Raw genomic sequence first — 23,357 nt, forward strand, 5'->3', positions numbered from 1 at the left:
CCTGTCAATAAAAAATGGTTAAAGAATGAAGCAATATGAAATATATTATAGGATATTTGGTGAACATAGTTTAGAGTTATAGAGTATATATATATATATATATATATATATTAAACTAAGCTTTACATCTAGATTCTATATGAACAAAATATGAGGAATGATAAGAAAAGCAGCTCTTATAAATGAAGCTGACCCAGCCATGACTGATAGAAATGTGGGAGATAGAAAAAAAGTGATTATACTAAATTAGTGAATCCGCAGCACCACCAACCTCACTGCAAATTTCATTGAACATATCGCTGATTGATAACAACCAACTACAATAAAAACAAAAGTCTTATAAAACTTTCTGCAATCTACTCCGTATGGCTGGTGATTCTTTAATTTGTTTAGGGGATGAATCAGTCATATTGGTGATGTTTTATTGAGCCATTGTGCAACTCGTTCTGCAATAAACATTCAAACATGTTTTGTTTTGTCTTAAGTGGTGATTTATACACTCCATATTATGAATAAGCGGTCTTCTCACAGATTATGTGTCTCTAAGTTTGTGTCACTTCATTAATCTTGTTCATAACACATTTGGCGTTAAGATGTCAACTCCCACCCAGGCATCCTGGTGAAGGCCACAAACAGGCACAGAGTAATGAGTGGGGTACAGTAGAAGGCGTCATTGTTTTGGTCTCAATAAAAAGGGTAGATTCAACTAAACATGACAAACTAACCTACTTTTGAAAAGTATATAACTTCCTAGTGCTACTATACAGTGAATCAGGATGTACACTGAGAGTCAACAGACAAGGAAACTATGTGGTGCGTGTTAAGTATCTCTTGGGAAATTGGCCCTTTTTTATAAATTTGGCGAAATAACTAAAATATTGTGTACTTCATTGAGGCAACGGTTGAGAGGACTGATGCAAGTGAGTTTGACAATGGGGAATTCCCATTCCTGACCATCTAAAATGTGCTCATCAGAAACGTGTTTCACTTCTTGTTGATTTACTAGTGCATGGCATATGAACACATTAAACATATAAGAATAATAACAGTACTACCTATCGGTCTCCAGCTACTATTCTAGCTCAGTAGTTCTCCTGCATTGTAACATCTTTGTAAAACAGTGCTCCCTGGTGGCGATTCGGGTGAGTTGCAAAGCTAGCTGTCCCACTTCTTAGCTTACTTGTCCACCTCGAGATTTAGCATTTTACTACACACACACAAGAGTGTGAGGTGAACAGAGCATAACGCAAAGGACATGCTACCACTGAATTAAAACACACGCCTCCCACAGAGACGTTGCTCCCCAGCACAGGGCGCTGCAGGGAGTTCACATTTCAGCCGGATTGAGTCGGTGGATACAACTGTGTGCTAACGTTAGCCACACTAGCAAACAAGGATATCAGTGGGCTAACGGTACGACTGCTACACAACCGCTGGACACCGTCCGGTGGCGTAACGTGTAATGCTTTTGTTAGAAGCTGCTCCGTTGAAGTCTCTGGTTCCTCCCATATCAGTATAACTAAGTACCCAGTCCGTGCTAGTTGGTTGTGGGCAGCAGCTTCCCTGCTAGCCGGCTAACTCGCTGCTAAGTGGGAACCATAACAAGGTTAGGTGTGAGGAGCTACCTTTTAGCTGTTTTCACATGCATTTCTCTTAATATGCTCTTCTTCGCAGGCGGTCATGTCAGGAATTAAAAGGAAAATAGAAGGCAATGATCCCGACTATGATGACATTTCGCTGTTTCAGAATAGTAAGAGAAACAAAGCGGCTGAACATAATGGTAAGTGTGTGTTTAGAAGCCTGAGACGGTATATCTGCTTTAGTTACATGCGGTGATTTCGGATATTTTTTAACGTGTGTACCTCCTGCTTTGTCAGCCCGAGAAGCAGCAGTACAGAAGATTGAGACCATCATCAGAGAGCAGTTTTCCCTGGAGATGAAGAACAAAGAGCACGAGATCGATGTGATCAGTCAGGTAACGTCCTCTCTGGATGACACTGGAAACATGCCTTTTCTGCGTTTCAGCTTGTATCAGTTGTGCAGAGATTCAAAAAGTAACTTGCATTAATTGTTTTTTCCCCATTATTTGGCAGAGACTCAATGAAGCCAGGAGGATGATGGACAAGCTCAGGGCATGCATAGTGGCTAATTACTATGCCAATGCTGGCATAACAAAGCTCCCAGAGGTAGAGTCCCATACATTCCTACTCAGACTGTCAGTGGCTCTAAAGTTGTGGAACATTACAGTAACAGCAACCGTCATTTCATCTGTGTCCTAGCATGTTTCTAAGAGTGACCCTGCCGCTCTGAACCACCCAGCCATCCGACGGTTCCTGGAGTCCCCGTCCCGGTCCTCTTCTCCTCTCAACCAGGGCTCTGAGACTCCCTCTCTGGCCCACTCGGAGTCCGAGTCCCTCTCCCAGCAAGGAGAGGGAGCTGAGAAGGATGGAGAGGGGGCGTGGAGAGACGACGGCAGCAGGCAGGAGCGCAGACCAGGGCGCAATACGGGCAAGGTGAGTTGAAGTGACGAAGACGACAGGGTCATTTGATGAAGGCAAAGTGGTTTCAGCATTAATCTTGCATCTTTTCTTTCTTTCATTAAGGCTGTAATGTTCTCCATTATTTCTTGTAGGACACATTTGGTGTACCATTGTCCTTAGGAGCAGAGCAGAGGGTGACTTATCAAACTTCTGGAAATGAATCCTCTAGACTCTATGCAAAGAAGACAATTGTAGTGGGGAACGTGTCCAGGTACGTAACCAAAGTAGTCTAGGAGCATCTTAGGAAGTCATGAGACTGTTAACATGATAGAGGGGGAAACAAAAATCACATGTGTCTATTTGTGTTGCTTCTTTTATATGAACTGTTGAATTGGTTTCACAAACCACAAACAAAACATCAAAGTTTGTATTTTCATCAATCTCTTTGAAAACCGTTGACATGGTATTTGGCAAATATGTAGACATTTTTAATTTACCCTTGTTGAATACAATGACATTTCTTTTTTTTGTTTACACTTTATTTTTGTCTTTTCACCACAGACAGAAGACATATATATATATATACATACATATACAGAAATTAAAAACAAGTAAATATAACAACAAAAAGTAAAGAAGGGGGTCTGGTTTGCTCTGTCCTCTCAAAAACTTGATACATCTTGATAACCATTCAAGCATTCTTTTCTTGTGTTATCATTGACGTGTAAACACTGTCCATTTCGCCCACTACTCACGACACTGCTCCTCTTGAGCTCTTATTCTGTGAGTTAACACTTCCATATCATGTACAGTATGTACAATGACATTTCATAACAACAAGGGTCTGTTAGTCAGATACAAATAATCACTTCAAGCTTCAGTTGGAAGCCTTTTCTAAAATAATTTTCTGTCATATTTGCTCAAACTGTCACTATATCTAGTGCAGTAACATAATCTTGATTCATAACCAGTGCTGGCTAGTTCGATCAGAGTCCACAAGCGGTGATTGACAGCTGTGTTGGAGACTCTTCGGCTCTGATTTGTTGTTTTTCTCCACGGTGCTGGTGGAATCTTGCAAATGCCTTTTAGGAATACCAAGAAGAGGCAGAGGAAGCACAACTGATCTGTCTCATGCACTACTACAGGATATAGTGACAGTTTGAGCAAATATGATACCATTTTATTTTGTATACACATTACCTACTGAACCATTTCCAGTACAGAGTAGCCAGATGTTTACACAGTTTTAGAATCTGTGTGAAACCTATGTGTGAGTTTGAAGCCACACATTGGCTTTGGGCCAGGTAGTTACCCGAGAGATGTTGGAAAAGAAAGAGGCAACCCACTCACCCAAATTCATTTGAACATCACCACCAAATAGTTTGAATTGTCAAATTAAGTTTAAAGTTGACCAAACTACGAGGAAAAAGTAACAGAAAATGTTATTTAAATGCAAACTGTTGATGAACTGAGATGATCTGTGCACTAGAGTGGTTGTTTTTGATTGAAGTTAGTGTCCCTCTACAGGTATGTCTCTCCCTAACAATTATTAAATGACTATGGATTGAAGAGCTGATACACTATTTGGTCTTGTTACAAGCCCAGTCTTGTTGCATCAAGAAAAAAATCCTTTTTACTTCATTTAATTAATTTCCGCCTGGGCATGAGTTGATCTAGAGAACTTGCAGTTCCTCAAGACCACTTGTTTCAGTGTAATACGGAGCACATGCTATTTCTAGGAAGCTTGAATGACGAGGCCCATATTTCTTGTGCACTCTATCGGTCTTGAAGGGCTACATTTGAATATGTGTGCATATTAAGAAAGCCCTCTGGTTGTATTTGCTCATTATCTTTCACCCTCAGGTATATTCCCCCAGATAAGCGTGAAGAAAATGACCAATCTACCCATAAGTGGATGGTGTACGTCAGGGGCTCCAGGAGGGAACCCAGTATCGACCACTTTGTGAAGAAAGTCTGGTTCTTCTTGCATCCCAGCTACAAACCCAACGATCTTGTGGAAGTCAGGTTTGTGCGTGTTTGTTTTTCTGGATGTTTGAGACAAAGTGTCTTAGCACTCTTCAGTCATGCACACACAATGTTCTGATTGAGGCAGAGCTCCTCTCTTGTTGCACAAATTCGCACTTGGGTTTAAATAGAACATTTTAAGTAAGAGTGATTGGGACAAATGACAACTCCAATGACATTTTCCATCACGCGTTGCGTTGCCCATAGACACAATGTTTACTTCCAAACTGACATTGTTGTTCTAGGTTTGTAGTTTGCCCCACCTCTTTCCATGCGCCACTTGCCAAATTGAAGGAAGAAAGGAAACATTTGGAATAATAGCACTTGAATGCGTGAGAGTCTGTCTTCGTCATCAGCGCACGCTTAATTAAACAACTTTCAGACCAGCCTCTCGAGTGCAAAAACAGTCTGCTGATGTTCACATTGTGTAAACAGACTGTTGTGAAAATGATTTAATAAACAGTGCCCTCCTGTGGATATTTGATTATACAGCCCGTCCAGCCTAGTGCCCAACAATCATAGCTGAAAGTAAAAAAGTATGTCTGTGTCTGCGATATTGAAGAAAAGACATATTCATTCTGCAGTTTGTACATCATTAGGGTGGGGTCTGTGACGTTGTTTAGCACACAATGAGTCAGACTAGAAGTCAACATGAACATGACTAATAGTGGTCACACCGACACAGTGCAGTCACTCGTGTGTTTTAGGTGTTTGGTTTAGCACTGAGGTGTGTAACTTTTGTGTCGCACAGTTAATTTAGGTGTCTAGAAGAAAGAGAGCTTATTTCCCCAGGTTCTGTGGTTAAGATGTCTCATTTTAGCTTGTAGCTTCTAAAAGTGGCAATGGATTTAAATTTTCCCATGGCTTTTGAATAAATGATTTCTTTCAATCCTTATCCTGAGCTGCAGCCTCCTGGCTGTTTCAGCTGACAAGGCACTCGCGTTGCAGAAACAGACGCTCATAAGCTCCCTGTGACTGACTCAAGTCTTCATTCCAAGTGAACCGCACACAGCCTCCATGCTCTGTGCTTGCTCTCGACACAGCCCCATGTAGACGAAGGGATGAACATAACTAAGAAAAAGCACACTCGTATGTTATTCTTGATTAGACAAACACATGATATGCATACACAGACACACGCCACTTAGAAGTGTTTATACGTAAAAGTGAAAGCTGGGAACCTGGAAATGAATATGAGTTGCAGCTCAGCAGTGTGTGTCATGTTGTTCTAGTCATGAATCTGAAATATAACACATGTATTAAGTAATAATTAAAATAAATTGTGAAAGTGTATGATGGTCAATCCCATGCTCTATTATGTCTCTTAAGTTTTTGCAGCAATCTTTGCTTTGATACTATTTGTGACGGCCAACACTTCTGTTCTGGAAAAAAAAGAAATCCCCTTATTATCAATATACCTAGGAAAGTCACACAAGCTCTCCTGCCCAAGGTCTATAGTTTGTGGTTGTAGAGTGTAAGGAGGCTGTTATTATCCCAGAAGTCACAACAAATCACTTTATACAGTCACGGTAAGTTTAAAAACATGCGCTGACTGTGAAATGGCTACGATGTGGACTAATGTATCATAGTGGGTATCTGTGTACAGGGGAGACTTGTGGGTTCCCATTGGACCCATTTTAATTAACATATTTGAAGTGTGCAGTCAAGGGACCCCTCCAAAAATGCAATGCCACTTTTCCCTCGCCGAAATGTTGCCTAGATTTGGAGCATTATTCAGCCCCCGTCCCAACATGACATTGTTGGTACCAATGGATCCATTAGCTTGTTTTTTTATTTATTTATTCTTTTACAAAGTAATTGTGCTGCATCCTCCATTTTCCCTCCAGATTTGTATTCAATGACTTTACATAAAGCTTTTTGAATGTGTTTGTTCTCAGTGAGCCGCCCTTTCATTTAACACGTCGCGGTTGGGGTGAGTTTCCTGTGAGGATCCAGATCCACTTCAAAGACACTCGCAACAAACGCATTGACATCATCCACCAGTTAAAGGTCAGACCATATCACGGACATCACTCGGCTTGTTTTCCTCTTCTGAACGAAACGCAGTGTTCTTCCACATGCAGTTGTTAACTGAGCCTCTTGTGGACGTCCTTTGTGTTTGTGATGACTTGTACTGCCTACCTTATTTACGAGTTGGGTACTGATGATCATTTATTGTTCCTGAAAGTGTACTTTGTATACTTTTACCTACTTAATTGATGTGGGCACATTACCGTGAATTAAAAAAAGTTCAGGATTCAGAATTTAGAACTTTGTATATGTTGGGTGATTTTGGGACAAAAGACCTTACGGTGGTAAATAGCTACATTGCTGTTGGCATATTGTAGTAATTTGATTTAGTCATTATTATGAGCTTTCTTCTATGATGTATTGAACTTTACAACTATGTATGGAGATTATAATTAAATTATCCAGTTCACCACCTCTGCTTTATAACCTAAACTCCATAAAAGTCTTTATTTATTTTATTATTTATTTGATCTGTTTTTGTTCCTACAGCTGGACAGAACATACACTGGGCTGCAGACACTCGGGGCAGAAACTGTAAGTTATTAATGTTCACTTAATGTTTCCTACGGTGACTTCTTTTTTGCTCCGAGCGTCACGCTGACCATGAGCTATATCTGTTCCAGGTGGTTGATGTGGAGCTCTATAGGAACTCTCTTGGGGAGGACTACATCCCTCAGCCCTCTTCCTCCAAGGTGACTCACAGAGCAGCCAGCCCCACGTTGGCCACCTCCCTGGACCAAAGTTATGGATGCTCCAGTTCTCCCATCTCACATGATCCAAGTGCAGACAAAGGTATGCAACAAAACATTGATCATTGAAGACAACTGCTGGCTAGTTAACAATGAAAGATTTGGAATGTAAAAAAAAATACATATGAGGAATGTGTTAAATGCATTATTTGTTTGTCATCGAGAAAACACATAATTAGATTTGGTGAGAAACGGACACAAAGTACCTTAGTGCCACGCCCCCAGCCTGTTGGTGTCTATAGTCATTTTAAAAAAACATTTAATTATTAGGTGGGAGTCTTATACTGGATTCATTGTATTTTTACATCTGTAACTCTGTCACAAAATACGTAACTTAACTCCAGATGAGGTTGAAAGGGAGTTTAAAGGAAATCCACTCTTTCATTTCCATTTGAGGTTTCATCAAAGTGGAGATGGGAAGGTCTGCAGGCGGCCATAGCTCCGGCCTCACCGCTGGTGAACGCACTCCAACCCGACCCAAAGTCAGCGACAGGATCACTCTCGGTTCCCATGGCAACTCAGCCTTCCAGCCCATCACAGCAAGCTGTAAGATTGTCCCAATGGGATTGCCACCCAGCCCTGCCGAATCTCCCAGTAAATCGTTCCAACCAATCACCATGAGCTGTAAAATTGTTTCAGGTAAATGTCTCCACCCAGTGGCCATTTGACTTTCGTGTTCGTGTGAAGTTTGGATAGCTTTGCGTGTCGCTTAACAGCCTACATTTTTTAGAAGACTCTTTTAATTCATATTTTACACAGGTAAAAGAAACGCTGACCGCATACACTTTACTGTCAATATTAAACTTTGTCATAGTTCTAAATTTCACACTCTTATTTTGTCTCATGTCTTTTGTACATTTTGTTCCCACGCATTGATGTTCATTCTTTTGCTGTTCCAGGCAGAAATTGTAGAAATATGTTTTTGCCTCATCTGACATCTTCAAATCTGCATCATGGATAGTTTAAGTTGGGCCAAATTGCTTGACTAGCAGTGATGTGAGTGACATCATTTGTTGACTGGTTGCACAAAGGAAAAGGGATATTGACATCTTAATAACATCACAATTATTCATCTAATAGTATCTGTACTTTCTTCCCCACAGGGTCTCCCATCTCCACCCCGAGCCACTCGCCGCTGCCTCGCACACCGACCACCTCAACCCCTGTCCACAGCAAGCAGAGCTCCTCATCAGTCCTCAATAACCCGTACATCATTGTTGACAAGCCTGGCCAGGTGATCGGCATGGCTTCCTCATCCGCTGCCTCCACAGGTACACATCTCTTACTCTGTATCAAAGTGTGGCTTGAAATCAGAAGTGGACCTGCAGTGAAATCGAGAAGCGGTGTCTGTGCCGCCATCACATAGAATATAACAATGGCTGTGAAGAATTTACTCTGTAGCAGAACAAATGGTGAAAAATACCCTCTAGGTTCTTCCTTACTCTCTCTCACTTTCTCTTCGCTTCTCTCTCTCCATTTCTCTCTCTTTATTTTGGTGCTTTTTTCTTGCTTGTCCTTGTTCAACCACTTGTAATTTCTTATCCAGCTCTTTGTACTTCATCCCTTTTTTATTTTTGATATGTCTCTATCTGTTCCTGTGTCTCTTTTTGTTCCTGTTTTGCAATCATAAAGTATGACGTGTGGTGAGCCAGCAGGATAGTTGCTGGATGAGCGGTTACCATGGTGATTGCTCTGTTTTATGGCCAGATTAGGAGGATGAGACCCCACGCTCGCGTCAAGTTGCATATGGGCTTGTGTTTGTGTATTTGCTCATGAACAAGGTGTGCAATTATCTGCAGAGATGAGTGCACTATCCGATGAAGCAATTGTGCACTTTATGTATGCGTCACCCCCACATGGAGCAGAGTCATCTTATAGCACCAAGGCTGTAGCATTTACTTCCTCACATCAGTAGCGTCAGTTCATATTCCACTTAGAAGCTCTTTCCCTTAGATTTCTCACTCTTTCTCGCCCACTCAGCCACTCCCACTCTTCCTCCACAAATACACAGCTCAACCAGACCTGGCAACAGGGCTTGAGTGTCAGTAAGTGATGTTTTATCAAGCTGGATGATGTGGGTGTTGTGGCTGATTCACCAATCCTGGGATAAAACAAATTTAAATGCAGTAGGTAAGGGACGGAACTTTGTTGCTGGGCTTCAACACCCACGCTGAGTAACCCTGACAGGGAACTTTCTCCATGTCGCTCCAGAAACTGGCACAATGGCCTTGATGCCTTTTTTAAAAGATAGCAAGAACTGCTGTGAACCCTCACCAAGTCACACGGTCATCTCCTCCATGATTTATTGTGTGTTTTTGTGTAAATTATTCCACAGGAATCCCCTCAGCCAAACAGTCTGTTGCTCAAGGCACTCGCTCTCCAGCCCCCAAAGTTCACACTGGCACCTTCCTCTCTTCAGGGATGAAGGTGAGTTGGTAAAGTCTGAACTTGATTGGTGTCACCCTTTTAACAGAATTGTTATCAACTAAAACATCTATTTTTACTGATCTCTTCCACTTTGAAGTGTCTGTCCCTATAGTACCTGTATCTTTAACAAACCAAGGTGGTATTAATAGTAGACCAGGGTGCTATCTTCAGCAGATGTGCGTGCCTTGGCAAGCTATTTAAATGGGACATCACTCTAAAGATAGGAGGGGGTGTTGTGAGCTTTGCAAAATCTTGTGCAGAAGCACAATTGCATGATTCCGTTTCACTCAGTGTCAACATCCCGCTGTAAAATCCTCCCACTCCACCCCAAGCTCTGCACTGACTCTGTAAAAAAAGAAAAAGTCTTAATTTTGCAGTCAAAATGTATCATTCAATGCTCTTTTGTTAGAGAGTAAAATGTACACTGTGATAACAGCAACACTATTCTCAACCTGTTTTCAAGGTATGGGGGCCTTCCTGTTACAATTCTTCTCTCCATGTGCACTCACCTTTTTGCAGGTTATTATCAAACAAGAGCCGGGGGAGGTTTCGACACATCAGCAGCAGATGGTTTCCACAGTAACCAGCCAGCAGCAACCTGCTGCTACAGCAGCACACCAGTTTGTCGCAGTGAAGGGAGGTCACATGATCTCCATGTCGGCCCAGAAACAGGCCGGAGGGGCCACAGGGGCAACAACTAGCAAGGTCAGTCTTACACGCCTCTATATCCCCACACAGCCTGACACAGAAGCACAGCGATCATTGGCGTGGTGATAGTGATGCATATGTGCTGTAAACAGTTAGTCATTCAAAAAACCTCTCATTTCTAGATGTTAGGCATTCCTGTTAGCTCAACGCTCCAGTCTGCAGTCAAACAGGTGGCTATCAGCAGTGGACAGATTCTGGTGGCCAAGGGCAACCCTTGTGTCTCCAAGGTGATGGGTGGGAAGCAGGTTTTGGCTCAGGGAGTCGCTAAAGCCATCGTCAGTGGAGCCAGTGGCATCTCTGGTCCGCAGGCTGCTGCCAAGGTGGCTGGTGGTTCAAGTGGCAAGAGTGGAGGTCAGAGTTCACACACAGGGTCATGTGACAGCACCAGTATTTGTACAATTATCATAACATCAATCTTGAATTGGATATGCACATTTTATGTTTTTGTATGTTAAGTCACTTTAGTGTTAAAATAATGTTTTCACTGAAAGGTGTAAAGATTGTACTTGAAGTCATATTCAGCTTCAGCCAAGGAAAATGTAGTCATCTTGTTACTTCAATCAGGAGTAAACAATGATTTATTACATAGTGCACAATAAAATTAATATTGAAGAGTCTTTGGTGATTAGGCACCATCATGATGTAGAATATTAAAGCGGTTAGTGATGCCAAGGTTAGTTCAGGAATATATCTCTCCCCCCCCCCCCTTCCCAGCAATGATATGATTGGCTTCGGAAGATTAACTTTGAAGTGCAATTTCAAAGGTGAGTAAATAATAATTTCATTTTTTTCTGCATATGTCCTTAGTGATGGCCACTCTTCAGCTGCCAGCCAACAATTTGGCTAATCTGGCCAATTTACCGCCAGGCACCAAGCTCTACCTGACCACCAACAGTAAGAACCCCTCGGGAAAGGGCAAGCTGCTTCTCATCCCACAGGGAGCTATCCTCCGAGCCTCCAGTGCAAGTGAGACATCAATCTTTTTAAATACAGGCATTGATAAAATAATAGATATTCCCTTCTTCATACTGGTTGACATACTTGATATACTCCTGTCAAGCTCTTGAAAGTTTTAGGTTCAAGGAACAAGAGTTTATTTGACTCCATGGAAAGAATTTTAAGAATGTCTTGTTAGACTTACCACCTTCTTACCTGAGACTCTGTGACACTGATTTGTTGTGGGCGCAAAACACATATGTGCTAGCAGAAAACTAAACTAAACTAAACTGATCTTTCTGGAAATGTTCAGGGTCTCAGATACTCCCAGCAGACACACTGACACCATATCAAGCCCTCAACTATAATACAACATTTAAAAACTATTGTCTTTGATTTGGGCCATGATGATGATTTAATGTCCAGGTGAGTGCAGAAGAACTGAGAATATTTCAGCATCTCACTGTGCACAAGTATAACATAGCAGGAATATAATGTTGGGTTTAGGTCCCACGCCAACTTTTTCCTCCATGCCTCAAACTGTAGACGGCTGTATTAACAATGTTATTGCTCTCGGCTCATTATAAAGTTTGGCAAAAGGAAGAAACCCACTTCTGAAGTGACTCCACAATTTGAGTCATGCTGGTGGCAGATGCATATTTTGGCTGCTCCACTACCTTCTGGACAGTGAGTCAGTCATAGTCATCTATTTTTTTCAGCATTTTATTTAAAGTGCACTGTGAGCTATAATCCCTCACACAGCACACACCCTGTCAAATTGCAATGAGATTAAAGAGATTAGGCAGTATCCTGTATTTTATCTAAAATACAAATTTCACAGCAGTAAACCAACATTACTTTCTATCTCTCTGCTTCAGAATCATTTGTCAAGTACAATATGATTGAACTTAAATTAAATTAACCCAAATGGAAGATGAACTGTAATTTGGGATAAGGAATAACAGGATTTTTGAGACTGATGTGTATGTGTTTGTCTGTAATGTAGGTCAGCAGTCCCAGAGCAGCTCATCGGCAGGCGCTGGCGCTTCTCAGACCTCCTCCTCCTCCTCCTCCTCCTCTTCCAGCAGTCTGCCCTCTAACCTCTCCTACACGTCCTATATCCTTAAACAAACCCCACAGGTGGGTAGACATGCATTTACACTATTAAACACACCTTGGAGACATGCATACTCATTGACAACATCTTGTAGATGTCTTTTGGGTTGTTGTGGACTCTCGTTTCTGTTTATTAGAGCATTGGTATTGCTTTGCTGGCATGTGTTGAGCAGAGTTTGAAGTACTTTATCAAACTATGGAAACTGGAAACTGCACACTTTGCAATATTCATCACCACAGTTACAATTATATTCTGTAGAGTTAATTCCCTTAAGGCATGAAGGGACTTGCATGCCCAGTCTGCAAATGAGATTTCTTTTCCTTGTACTCTAGTAAAAAGGTTGAGCCTGGTGTGTACTTAATTAGACACATTCATTATAGCAGCATTGATCCTGCAGTCAGCTTTAGAATTTTTTATTTTTTTTTGCATTTAGCCAACATCATTTAAGGAAGTTGTCTGCAGAGGTTTCCACCTACATTTAAAGAAAGGAATCTGGGCCGTGTTTCCAAATAATGATCAATCTTCAAGGTGTTATCTACAAATGTTCTTAAATATGTTGTGTATATCTCCTGGAACGGCTAAAGAGCTAGTGTGTGTGCACGCACACCCACACACCAAGGATGATGCATTAAGTTTTGTAAAAAGCTGGTTTAATTTTTTGTAAGCTACTAGGATATTTTATAGATGAAGCACGTGATGTTATAGATGCATGTTGTACCTCCAAATATACTGTGGTTTAAAAAAAATGGACTGCAACTGTTTTTCCATTTGTTTATGCTGTGTGGGTTTACCCAGCTGAATTTAGACCATGACAATTCCCTTCAAAGTAATATGTTGTTGGATTTCTAACCTCTTCCTATCCCTAACCCTGCTCGTCCACAGGGCACGTTTCTGGTTGGCCAGCCAGCACAGGGTTCAGGAAAGCTGGGAGGTTCAAGTTCGACAGGTCATGCAGCATCATCTCCAGCAACTGTTACCCAGCAGGCCATCCGGGTGACAGCTGGACAGAAGGCAGCTATCCTGGCTCAGGTCAGTTTGGGTACAATGTCTGATTCCAATGAAATAACAAGGTTATCATCACCTATTACTGGAACCAAAATGGGGTTTGTTGTTTTGGGGCAAGCACTGGGTGGATGGGGACATGTAGTTCCTTTGTTTGAGCACAGGGTGGCACATTCACTTGGGGAGGGCATATAAGGAAGTGCCAGGTAATGGGAACAGGTGTGTTGATGGATGGGAAGCACAGTAGTTTTTGATCGTGCAAGTCGGTAATGTTTTATCACGGAATAAAAGGTAAAAAGATGTACATCGCCTGGACATTGGAATTGTTTGTGGCGGAGAGCGCGTATAGACATGTTCTCCCAATTCACCCACCTAGTGGCTCAAACCTTAAAGTTGGTTAAGGTTTGAGCCTCTACACCTATGGCTGCGACGATTCATTAACGCAATCAATTAGAGAAATGTGTTGATTTGCATAAGGTGTGCGTCTTAGTTTCAGTTTCAAAATTTCAGCATTGGGATTTTTATGATTGACAGGTGGTGGGAGGCTCCCAGGGTGCCCAGATGAAGTTGTCTGATGGCTCTGTTAAGACGGTCACAGCGTCTGCAGCGGGCCACTTGTCCAAGCCGGGGACGACCACATTGAGGATGACAGGCGGAGTCATCACTGCCGCTAGTTCCACCCCCGGCTCTGTCGGCGCTGCAGCAGCCAGTCAACAGGCGAGTTTCACAGTTCTCACATTCTTCTGTTTTATTCTGCCTGACAGCTGTTCATTCAAGTACTTTCAAACCAAACCGCCATTACATTAAGAATGTATTTCATGCATTTCTTTATGCTTGCAAACTAGTTATTTTGTTTTGAAATACCGCAGATTGCCTAACATGTTTAATATCTGCCAAATACAGTTTAATATATTTATTTTCCTGATTTATCAATTACAAAAATAATCAGTTTAAATGTTTTTTTTTGTGATTTAAGGATTATTGTCATGGTGAAATTGGATGCTTTTGCAGAAAGAAATAATCCACATTAATAAATGTTGGCATATTTACTCCTCCAAGCTGGCGACAGCTGTGGACGGAGGAATTATATTTTCAGTTTGTCGGTCCATTCTATACAAATATCTGAGGAGCGCCTTCAGGCAATTTCTTCAAATTCGGCACAAACGTCCATTTGCACTCGAAGATAAACTGATTTCAATTTGGTGGTCAAAGGTCACTGTTACCTCATTATTACATTTTTTGGCCATAATTCTCAGACTAATAATGACAATTGTCCAAAAGGTTAATATGATGAAGTGATGACATTTTGGACAGACATGAATATAAAGTGCAACTTGACTGGTTGGCAGAGGCATACAACTATAAGGCGGAAATTCTAGTTTTAACTTTTGTGCACGTAAGAGAAAAATGTTCTTGTGATTTCCCACTGCAGCCTGAATACACATAAATTATGAGCGACCCAGTGAGTGCAGTAGCACGGACAGTGTTGTGTTTGTCAGAGAGAGCAGGGAGTTTATATGGTGTGCGAAGAGCCCTCAGCAGTCCATCAGCAGTGGTCTGTGTTTGGGTGATTACAGTTTCAAAGTCAATGACTAGGCCTCATTAACTTGAGGAATGGAATCACACGAAAAGACTTCCTAGAGGCTCCAACAAACAAAAACAAATATGTATACAGTATGTAACACTCACTAATCTGGAGATGTTGATGCAAAAACAGAGGAATACATTGCTGCTTTAATTTATTCATGAGGACTCTCCGTGAGAGAAATGGACTCTTTTGTCTTTGAGCATTCCATAGAACCGGTGACCTGATGGGCACATCTCACTCTGGTTTCACAGCACTGGAAAACAAATGTGACCACAGCAAAGAAACAACCTTCAACACTAACTTTTGAAGCCGCAGTGAATTCAATTTCCCAGCACTCCCTCCCATCGAAACACTAATGTGTAATTTTAAAAGGAGTTGGCCACATCATGTACACATTATCTGTCATGTAACTGCGGAAGAGATGAGATGCGTCGCCCAATTTTTTTTTTCTTCTCCTTGTCTCATACATATTTGAAAATAAATTTTAAATCTGTACTTAGTTATAATACATCACTGTAATGTGCCTTTATGCTTACATGGAAACACAATCTACACACAGAGTTAGCACAGTTTGTCATCAGAAGAATACCATTAAAAACTCAGGACTCAATGACTAACTCACACATTGAAAGAGTTCCAAATGACAGGGTTTCTGTTTACTTCCTGGTTGACCGCTGTGTTTCTGTGTGTTCTGTGCAGGCTGCCGATGGAGGGAAGTCTGCCTCTCAGCACCACTCGCTCCTGGTGGCAGCCAACCAGGCAGCAGTAATCAGTGCAGCTAAGAGCGCCAGTGCTGCTGCTGCTGCTGCTGCTGCTGCTGGAGGCAGCCTGTCAAAGATGGCTATGGCCAACTTGGTCAAGGGTGCTGGCAACTCTGCCACAATGACAAAGGGTGCTGCAGGTGCGACAGGAGCGGTGGTAACAGTAGCCAAAGGCATTACCAACATGCCCGTTGTCAGCATGTCGAAGAGTGCAGGGGTGGGGACTATGGTGGGTGGGCCCAAAAGCAGCGGCACGTCATTGGTCACTGCGGCCTCGTTAGTCAGCGGAATGGTTGCAGGAGGAGGGAAGACGGGCGCTACTCTCTCAGGTATGCAGTATTTACGTACAAGTTGAATTGCTTGAACTATCATCGTACAGGCCCAGCCAACGTCATCTTGAATGTATTGTTTGCTCCAGGTATGCTGAAGATCCATTCTGGAGGTTCCAGCTCCCAACAAACAGTCTTAACCATCCCTGCCAACCAGCTCAAGCAGCTTGGGGTAGGCTCTGGTTCTGGGGGGGTGCAGACCATACTCATGCCTGTTGGGAAAGGTAAGAATGCGTGATAAAGCCCTTTGAAACATTTGTTCAGTCAGCACAGCAGTCTGCCTTGTCACTAGTTTACATAAAGTCAAAGAGTAGTGAACCTGTGTACTCCCTGAATCACTTCCTGAAGTAGATAAAAGGCCATTGCAATGGCGTTTGAATTAATCATGAAGCAGCATTGACATTGATTGCTTTGTTGGTGTGCCACATCTTTTACACGTTTCTGTAGAGCAAATGTAGAAATAAAGCATTTTGTTCTCTGATGTGATTTTAGAACCGCAAGACAGGAGAAAGCAGCTGTATTCAGTTTCACTTCCTGAACGGAGTTCATTTTGTCACTATATTTCACTACAGGGTGTGATTTTATTTCAGACCGATGCTTCAACATCAACTGCAGACTCCTCTGCAGTACACCGTCTTCCTCCGCTGTCATTTTTCATCTAACTGTTAAGCCTATTTTCCTAATGGGCCATTGATCCATGCTGTGTGTTTGTGTGTGTTTTCTTCTGTGTATAGTAGCGTCTAAAGGCCCAGTCTCCAGTACTCCTTCTTCCTCCTCTTCCACCACTCCTGGAGCAGCTGGAGCCTCCCCAAGTCTGGCCAGCCAGGCGTCCCCCTCCCTAGCCCTGCCTCTGGCACAAGGTGAGAGGGTCCGGTCCATCCCCGCTACACCCACTTACCTATTCTCTTTCATTCTACTGAGTCTTTTACTCCCAACCTCCATTCTGTCATACTTTTGCGATATTTATGCTGCGTTCTCAACCAAAAGTGTTTGCGAATAATAGCATAATAGCAATATATTACTATAGTTTTGGTACTGATAACACATTTTTGTACAAAAAACATAGCTTGAACAAAATATGTTACTCTTCTCAAATGCTTCAATGTTTATTATAAACAAAAAGACAATGTTCAGCCTCAAACTAATAGTGTGGGATTATTGAAATGAATCTTTCTCTCACACTTTCTTTTCTGCTGTCGCTCCCCACAGTGAAAACAGAGCCAGGTGCCAGCACAGCTGTCACAGCTGGTCCATCTCCCCCGGTGACTGCTCCTGTAGCCTCTTCTGTCAACGTTGCCTCTGCAGCTACCACAGTCAAGCAGGAGCAAGGGGCAGATAACTCTGCACACGACCTCATCAAGTAAGTGCAAAAACAAGTCAGGGTGTTCCTTTGCCTTACAGCACATTCACTTATTCTGAAAGGCATAGATAATTTATTGTCTGTGAGGAGGAAAGGTGACAGTGAAGAAACAGATTTTCTCTGCACCTGCACCGACCCTGTGCAGAGTGCAACTGTGTTATATATATATATATATATATATATATTATATATATATATTATATATATATATATATTTATCCTCTTAAGTGTCAAGTTATCCATATTTAACTTGCTAAACTCTGAAGTATAGTGTAGCTCCATTCATTAAAGCTGTCAAATAGCAACCATTATAGGAATGTATGGTTTTAAGAACAATTTCTCTTCCCAGTAGCCAATACAGGGAATTTTTTAAGATGGTATAGCTGACACGTGTGATTCCTTCTCAGCACTGAACACATAGAGACCATGATGCAGCTGCTGACAGCGGTGATGAAGAAGTTCCCTCTTATTGTTCCAGATAAAAGTAAGTGAGCTTGCCTTCCATTTGGTATGCTTAAAAACCAACAGACTGAAAACTAATATGGAAATGGGTTTCGACAAGCTGATTAATTCTCTGTTTGTTTTGTTTAGCTGAAGACTCCCATCCATTCTGTGCCTCTTCAACAGAACAGTATTATTCCTGGACTATTGGCAAGCGCAGAGCATCAGAGGTGACTTTTTGTTTTGTGTGTGTGAATAATGACTACATTCAAAATTAAGGCTGTACATTGTTTTGCCTTTTTTGAGTGATCATAAAGCCTCAGTGGAATCAAAATGTTGATAGGACAGTGAAGTTGTACATTAGTTGCCAATATAGGTTTATTGGTAAATGTTCAAAAATATCTTGCCATACTTCATCAAATCATACAAAGTCTATTTTCTGTCATGTTATCGACTCAATTTTTGGAGGCTCATTAATATCTCAGAGCTACAGCGACTGCTTGCTTTCATGGTTCCAGGGTGAGGGCGTCTATAATGCCAGTTATTATTTGCATTGTTTGCAGTTTTGTTGTCCGTGTAATCTGTCTTGGTGCTGGCCCCCTGACTCAGCAAGCGTTCTGCTTCCCTCATGTCTTCCTATCTATCTGGTCAGATGTGTATCTGCCTGGTTTTCTCATCTCTTCCTAATGGGTTCATCAATAGCTCATACAGACCAGTTCATGTCGGTTCTCTTTCTCTACGACTATAAAAGGCTCTCAGACGAGCCCAGGCGTGGATATTTATATCTACAGGTCACTGATTTACTTCGGGGACGGGACTCAAAGCACATCATTAGACAAGGAGAGATTGTGTGCACCCAAATGTCTGCACCTCGAGTCTTAGCAGACACGGGACGTTAAACTATGTGAAGCTGTCGATTTGTGCGGTTTTATATAATAGATGTGTCTTTGTGTAGCTTCAGCGAGCGGTGGCAGTGAAGCGGGTTGTCCAGGATGTGTTGGACCGCTCACCCCGCCTGCAGGCCCTCACCCCCCCAAAAACCAGAGAGGTGGCGCAGTGGTGCCGGCAGAGGGGCTACACGCCTCCCGACCTCGAACCCCAACGCAAGAACGACGACGAGTCCATCGAGGACATCCTCACTCAGATCGATAACGAGCCCGGTGAGTTTATTTGTGTGTGTGTGTGTGTGTGTGTGTGTGTGTGTGTGTGTGTTTTAGTCCATAGCTTCTACACAGGGATTATGTACTTTGCTTTGTTTTTGTGTTTTCTAAGTCCACTCTGCTCAAAGTGGATCAATATTCTCCCTTCAGTGTTGCATGTGTGGGTGTAGTACTTCTGCGGTTACCAGTAATGTGTTTTCAGTCCAATAGTGTGTGTGTGTGTGTGTGAGGGCGGCCAGTGTGCAGCCTCAGTGTTTTTGTTCATCCGTGGTGTTGTATTCATGCAGAGTTCTCATTAATTCTGTCTTTTGTCTGTAAAGGGTGAGAGATGAGGCTGCTCAGCTCAGTGAGTCACACACTTGCCTGAGCCAGACAATATGATAATCTGTGTTTGTGTTGTCCTCGTCTCTCTTTGCACAAAGAACTTGATTTGTAATTGTCTGACCGGTAAAATGAGCCGATATTTAACAAAAGCCCTCGCATCATTCTTCTTTTAAACGCACAGCCGCACAACAAGCCGCTGAGTGATGTTCTGATGCAACTGCTGTTATGGCTTTGGCTAGGACGCTGCTGCTTGTGAACTGGTGTGTTAAATGTATGTGTGTGTGAACTGGTGTGTTCATCGGTCCGCAGAGTGCCCGACAACCCTGAGTAGTTGCGAGGAGCTGGTGCTGCGGCTGGAGCAGATGCAAGCTCTGCTGAAGACTGAACCAGAGGAGGCAGACGACAAAATAGTCGACATCGTCACTGTGACCCCTCCCTGCCAGAAACTAAAGGTCAAAGAAGAGGAGCAAGAGGCTGATTTGGAGCCTAAGTTCTACCTGGGCCCCTGCGTGTCAGCTCAGTTTGTCAGTGAAACAGCGCAGCAAGTAAGGAGCCTCTCCTGGGTTTTCAAAGTGAAAATGCAGAGTGTATAAATGTAACCAATAACGTCATGTTATTGTGTTGCTGCTAGTAAGTGAATGTTTAACTCGAAGGTCCGCACCAAGTTCTCCACTTTTCTATCAAATGACTCCTCATTCTCTTTCAGATCGGAGTAAATTTCCAGCCAGTCGAGGTGGAGAAAAATGTGTTTGCGCCAGTAGTAGAAGCCATGATTCTGAAGGTCGGTCACTATGGAAGCCTGAACAGAAAACTAAAAGTTATTCATTTGCATTTGCTCATCAGAACCTCAGTTATATGTGTTGCGTGTTTCACCTTGTGCTGTACAAGATGGTGGCTTTCTTTGTGACTAGTGTGTGTGTGTGTGTGTGTGTGTGTGTGTGTGTGTAGGCTACTGAACAGTTTGCCAGTGATGTCCTGAGAGAAGCTCTGGCTGGGGCCTACGCCAAATCCCCACAGAACAGGTCAGCCTCTCTTCTCACGCTGTCTCTCTCTCTCCAACATGCAGCCTGCTTAATGCTCCATTAAAGCCCCCGTTTGCTGCTCAGAACAAGAACAATCGATAAATAATAATCATAATTGCATCGAAATAAAAAATTGACAGCAACTTAAATGTAAGATCATGTAAAGAGATCCGGTGGCTGCGGTTATTATGATTATTTTGTTTTTCAATTCTATTGTGATTTATATTTATTATTAGTGGTAGACTGCTCAAAGCTTTTTTCCACTGCGTTTGGTGCTCTATGATGAATCTGCCAATACTGGTAACATCTGCTATCTTAATGACCTTAAATACCTCACCTGCTGAAACCAACCCGTTTTTGTTTTGTTCTATCTTTTTGTCATTACATGCTTTGGTTTAAAAACATCCGTCAATTTCACCGTCTTCCCCTGCAGAGTATTTTGTGTGCTTTGTTCCATTTGCATGATGTAAGACAGCGGGACACTGAACTGATGGAAGAGACTGCAAAATGCTTCGATTCAGAGATTTACAGATACCATAAATATTCAGAAGCCATCAGACAGACATACGTCCTGTGTGTTGTGCCATGCTCAAAGCCCTAACTTTGTGCCATTGGGTTTTGCAGGGCTCCAAGAGAGATCACGGCCATGAACATCCACCAGGCCGCCAGTAGCATCCCCACCTGTGACTTCATCACCAACACACACATGGGTTACCTGTCGAAGGACAATTGAGGCATAACAAGAATGACATTGGCTGTAAACCGACACACAACAAGATGTGAGGAGTGCAGGTTAAACTCCTGGTTATCGCAAATAGACTCTGTGAACTGACTGTGACTCTTCACACGTGGATGTAGTCCTGTTGCCTCAGGTTGCACAGTTCTAACTAATGTACTGTATTCATTAACTTATTCGTAGAAGGGCTCAGCTTGCTTCTCACAGCAGCCACAAAACTGTTTCTAATACCCCGAGTATATTTTAGTCCTAATGTTTCGAGAAGCAGCATCGTGGGACATTTGATTTTGAGAGGCTGTTGTGCTCTCGCTTACCTCATAACAAGATTATTTCATTGATGAAGTGTTTCCTGCTAGACAGCCAGCCAGTCACCATGGAATATGAAGCCTGAGTGACTTCCACGACTAAAGACTACACCAGACAGCTGTTCCCCTCCTTCGTTCTTCACCCTACTGCTCACAGAGTTGGCTTACCCAACGGGTGGACCACAGATTTACAACAAGTTGGAAACACTAATGAACATCTGAGTGTTAGAGTTCTCTATCAATCACATTGATAGCGATGTCAGGGGGGGGGCACTTCAGGCAAAGAAAAGAGAGATTCTTCCAAAAGTGCCATTGCTATGGCAACCAATGATTCGTCACTGCGAACATCCTTTGATGTAATTCAGTGTAACCTGGCAGAGGTAATTATGGTTCCTACAATGCCACTGTTTTTTTTTTTTAAGGCACTTCAGAAGAGGTGGCTGATTCATGTTTCTTGTATTTACATTGCAGACAGATTATGATTGGTTATGAAACACAGTTTATAGTCAAATTTATCAAATAATACTGTCATTAGGAATTCAAGACGTCACTGTCAATATTTATCTTCTCTCCTTCGTGAATCCGGTCTGATAGCCAGTTGAAAGTGCTTTTAAGTGTTCTGGTTAACAACCATGATGTATCAATCATGTGATGTGCACAGTGTATATGACCAATATGAAATAGATGGTGTTTTCCAATCCTGTGTGTATTTTTTTTATCTAATAACAATAACTGCGAACAGTAATGCCCTTACAGTTGTGTGTGTGTATGAAAATGTGTGGCTAGTGGTTGTAGTCATCACAAAAGTTAATTAATTTGATTGTGTGTGTGTGTGTGTGTGTGTGTGTGTGTGTGTGTGTGTGTTTCGTCGGCTCATATATATATATATATAGTTTGGTAATTCTGTCTCATGTGGAGCTTTGCATTATGTTAATGTCTCGATGATTGGACGAGTGGAAGTGTTTGGCCGAGTGGTTGTGATGCCCCTTCAACCAAGTTAGTGTAGAAGGTTACAGCATTGTATTTCCATGTTTCAGTGCAAACCAAAAATATAATCAATATTCTTGTAATAAACAAAGAAAAGCTCTAGCTGAGAAACGAGAGTCGTGTTGAACTTGTTTGTTTGCGTTGGATTGTTTGGAGAGAAAAAAACAAACTTGATCAGGATAGATTGTGAACAATGAACTGGAGTATCTCTTGATTGTGATGTAGGCAGCTGTCATACTCCAGAGTTAAAGGGTCAGTTCACCTGTATAACAAAAACACATTTTCTCACTATGGCCCTGTCAATTTGGTTAATGAGACAGGGATTTCTAATAGTTTTTTATATTTCTGCTGCCACACCAATACAACTGAGGTGGCTCTCTGACAGTGGTTTCTATCTTCTCATCTAATTCTAGGACGGAATACAAATAAGGCATTTCTACCAAAATATTAACTACTCCTCCAAATCAAATTGCAATATGTTAGCACCACAAATAATTTCTATCACCTCTATCATATTTGTTTTAGGTCTTAATCTTAAACCAAAATCGTCCGCGTAGCTGGACACCACTAGCAGGAAGTGACCACATGTTTTATTTATGCCTCGGCAGGTTGTCCGTTCCGTAGCCCTTTCGGTATGTCAGGCAACATCTGGAACAATATCCACTTGGACTCGAGGAAGAACTCACTAGCTTTGTGGTTGGTAACTACCATGTTATCCCACAATTACTTTCCTAGTAACCTAAAACTATATGTATATATATATTTTTTAACTTAAAATGAAACATCTACATCCACATTACCTAACGTTTGGTAAAATACAGAACTCTAACAATACAATACTCTAATAACTAATAACACCCAGAATGTTG

The 23,357-nt window shown here is 42.0% G+C and overlaps 1 protein-coding gene across 3 annotated transcripts; it reads left to right on the forward strand.

Moving 5' to 3' along the window:
* The first annotated feature begins 1,032 nt into the window (after nucleotides 1-1,032).
* yeats2 (YEATS domain containing 2) lies at nucleotides 1,033-22,580 on the forward strand. 3 transcript variants are annotated; one of them, XM_034556151.1, is made up of 30 exons: nucleotides 1,033-1,142; nucleotides 1,675-1,780; nucleotides 1,878-1,975; nucleotides 2,094-2,186; nucleotides 2,280-2,513; nucleotides 2,633-2,751; nucleotides 4,344-4,505; nucleotides 6,404-6,515; nucleotides 7,026-7,070; nucleotides 7,160-7,328; nucleotides 7,682-7,924; nucleotides 8,389-8,556; nucleotides 9,621-9,712; nucleotides 10,232-10,417; nucleotides 10,543-10,771; nucleotides 11,228-11,386; nucleotides 12,363-12,496; nucleotides 13,356-13,502; nucleotides 14,010-14,192; nucleotides 15,763-16,153; nucleotides 16,243-16,377; nucleotides 16,888-17,013; nucleotides 17,363-17,513; nucleotides 17,921-17,997; nucleotides 18,105-18,184; nucleotides 18,910-19,114; nucleotides 19,748-19,983; nucleotides 20,145-20,219; nucleotides 20,387-20,460; nucleotides 21,085-22,580. In XM_034556151.1, the coding sequence occupies exons 2-30, from the start codon at nucleotides 1,681-1,683 to the stop codon at nucleotides 21,191-21,193; spliced, it is 4,332 nt and encodes a 1,443-aa protein (XP_034412042.1). In that variant the 5' UTR covers nucleotides 1,033-1,142; nucleotides 1,675-1,680; the 3' UTR covers nucleotides 21,194-22,580. The 3 variants fall into 3 exon arrangements, with proteins under 3 accessions (XP_034412042.1, XP_034412041.1, XP_034412043.1); XM_034556150.1 differs by lacking the exon at nucleotides 1,033-1,142 and adding an exon at nucleotides 1,149-1,413; XM_034556152.1 differs by lacking the exon at nucleotides 1,033-1,142 and adding an exon at nucleotides 1,149-1,413 and having other exon boundaries at nucleotides 16,891-17,013.
* Nucleotides 22,581-23,357: the final 777 nt, after the last annotated feature.

Source organism: Cyclopterus lumpus, chromosome 17, assembly GCF_009769545.1.
Source record: "Cyclopterus lumpus isolate fCycLum1 chromosome 17, fCycLum1.pri, whole genome shotgun sequence".
NCBI classification, from domain to species: Eukaryota; Metazoa; Chordata; class Actinopteri; order Perciformes; family Cyclopteridae; genus Cyclopterus; species Cyclopterus lumpus.

What these genes read in the sequence shown, in the direction of transcription:
- yeats2 (XM_034556151.1), top strand. Translation starts at nt 1,681, where the DNA reads ATGTCAGGAATTAAAAGGAAAATAGAAGGCAATGATCCCGACTATGAT. An exon ending in CAAAGCGGCTGAACATAATG is followed by an intron (nt 1,781 to 1,877) that starts GTAAGTGTGTGT and finishes CTGCTTTGTCAG; the next exon opens with CCCGAGAAGCAGCAGTACAG. An exon ending in GCAAGCGCAGAGCATCAGAG is followed by an intron (nt 18,185 to 18,909) that starts GTGACTTTTTGT and finishes GTCTTTGTGTAG; the next exon opens with CTTCAGCGAGCGGTGGCAGT.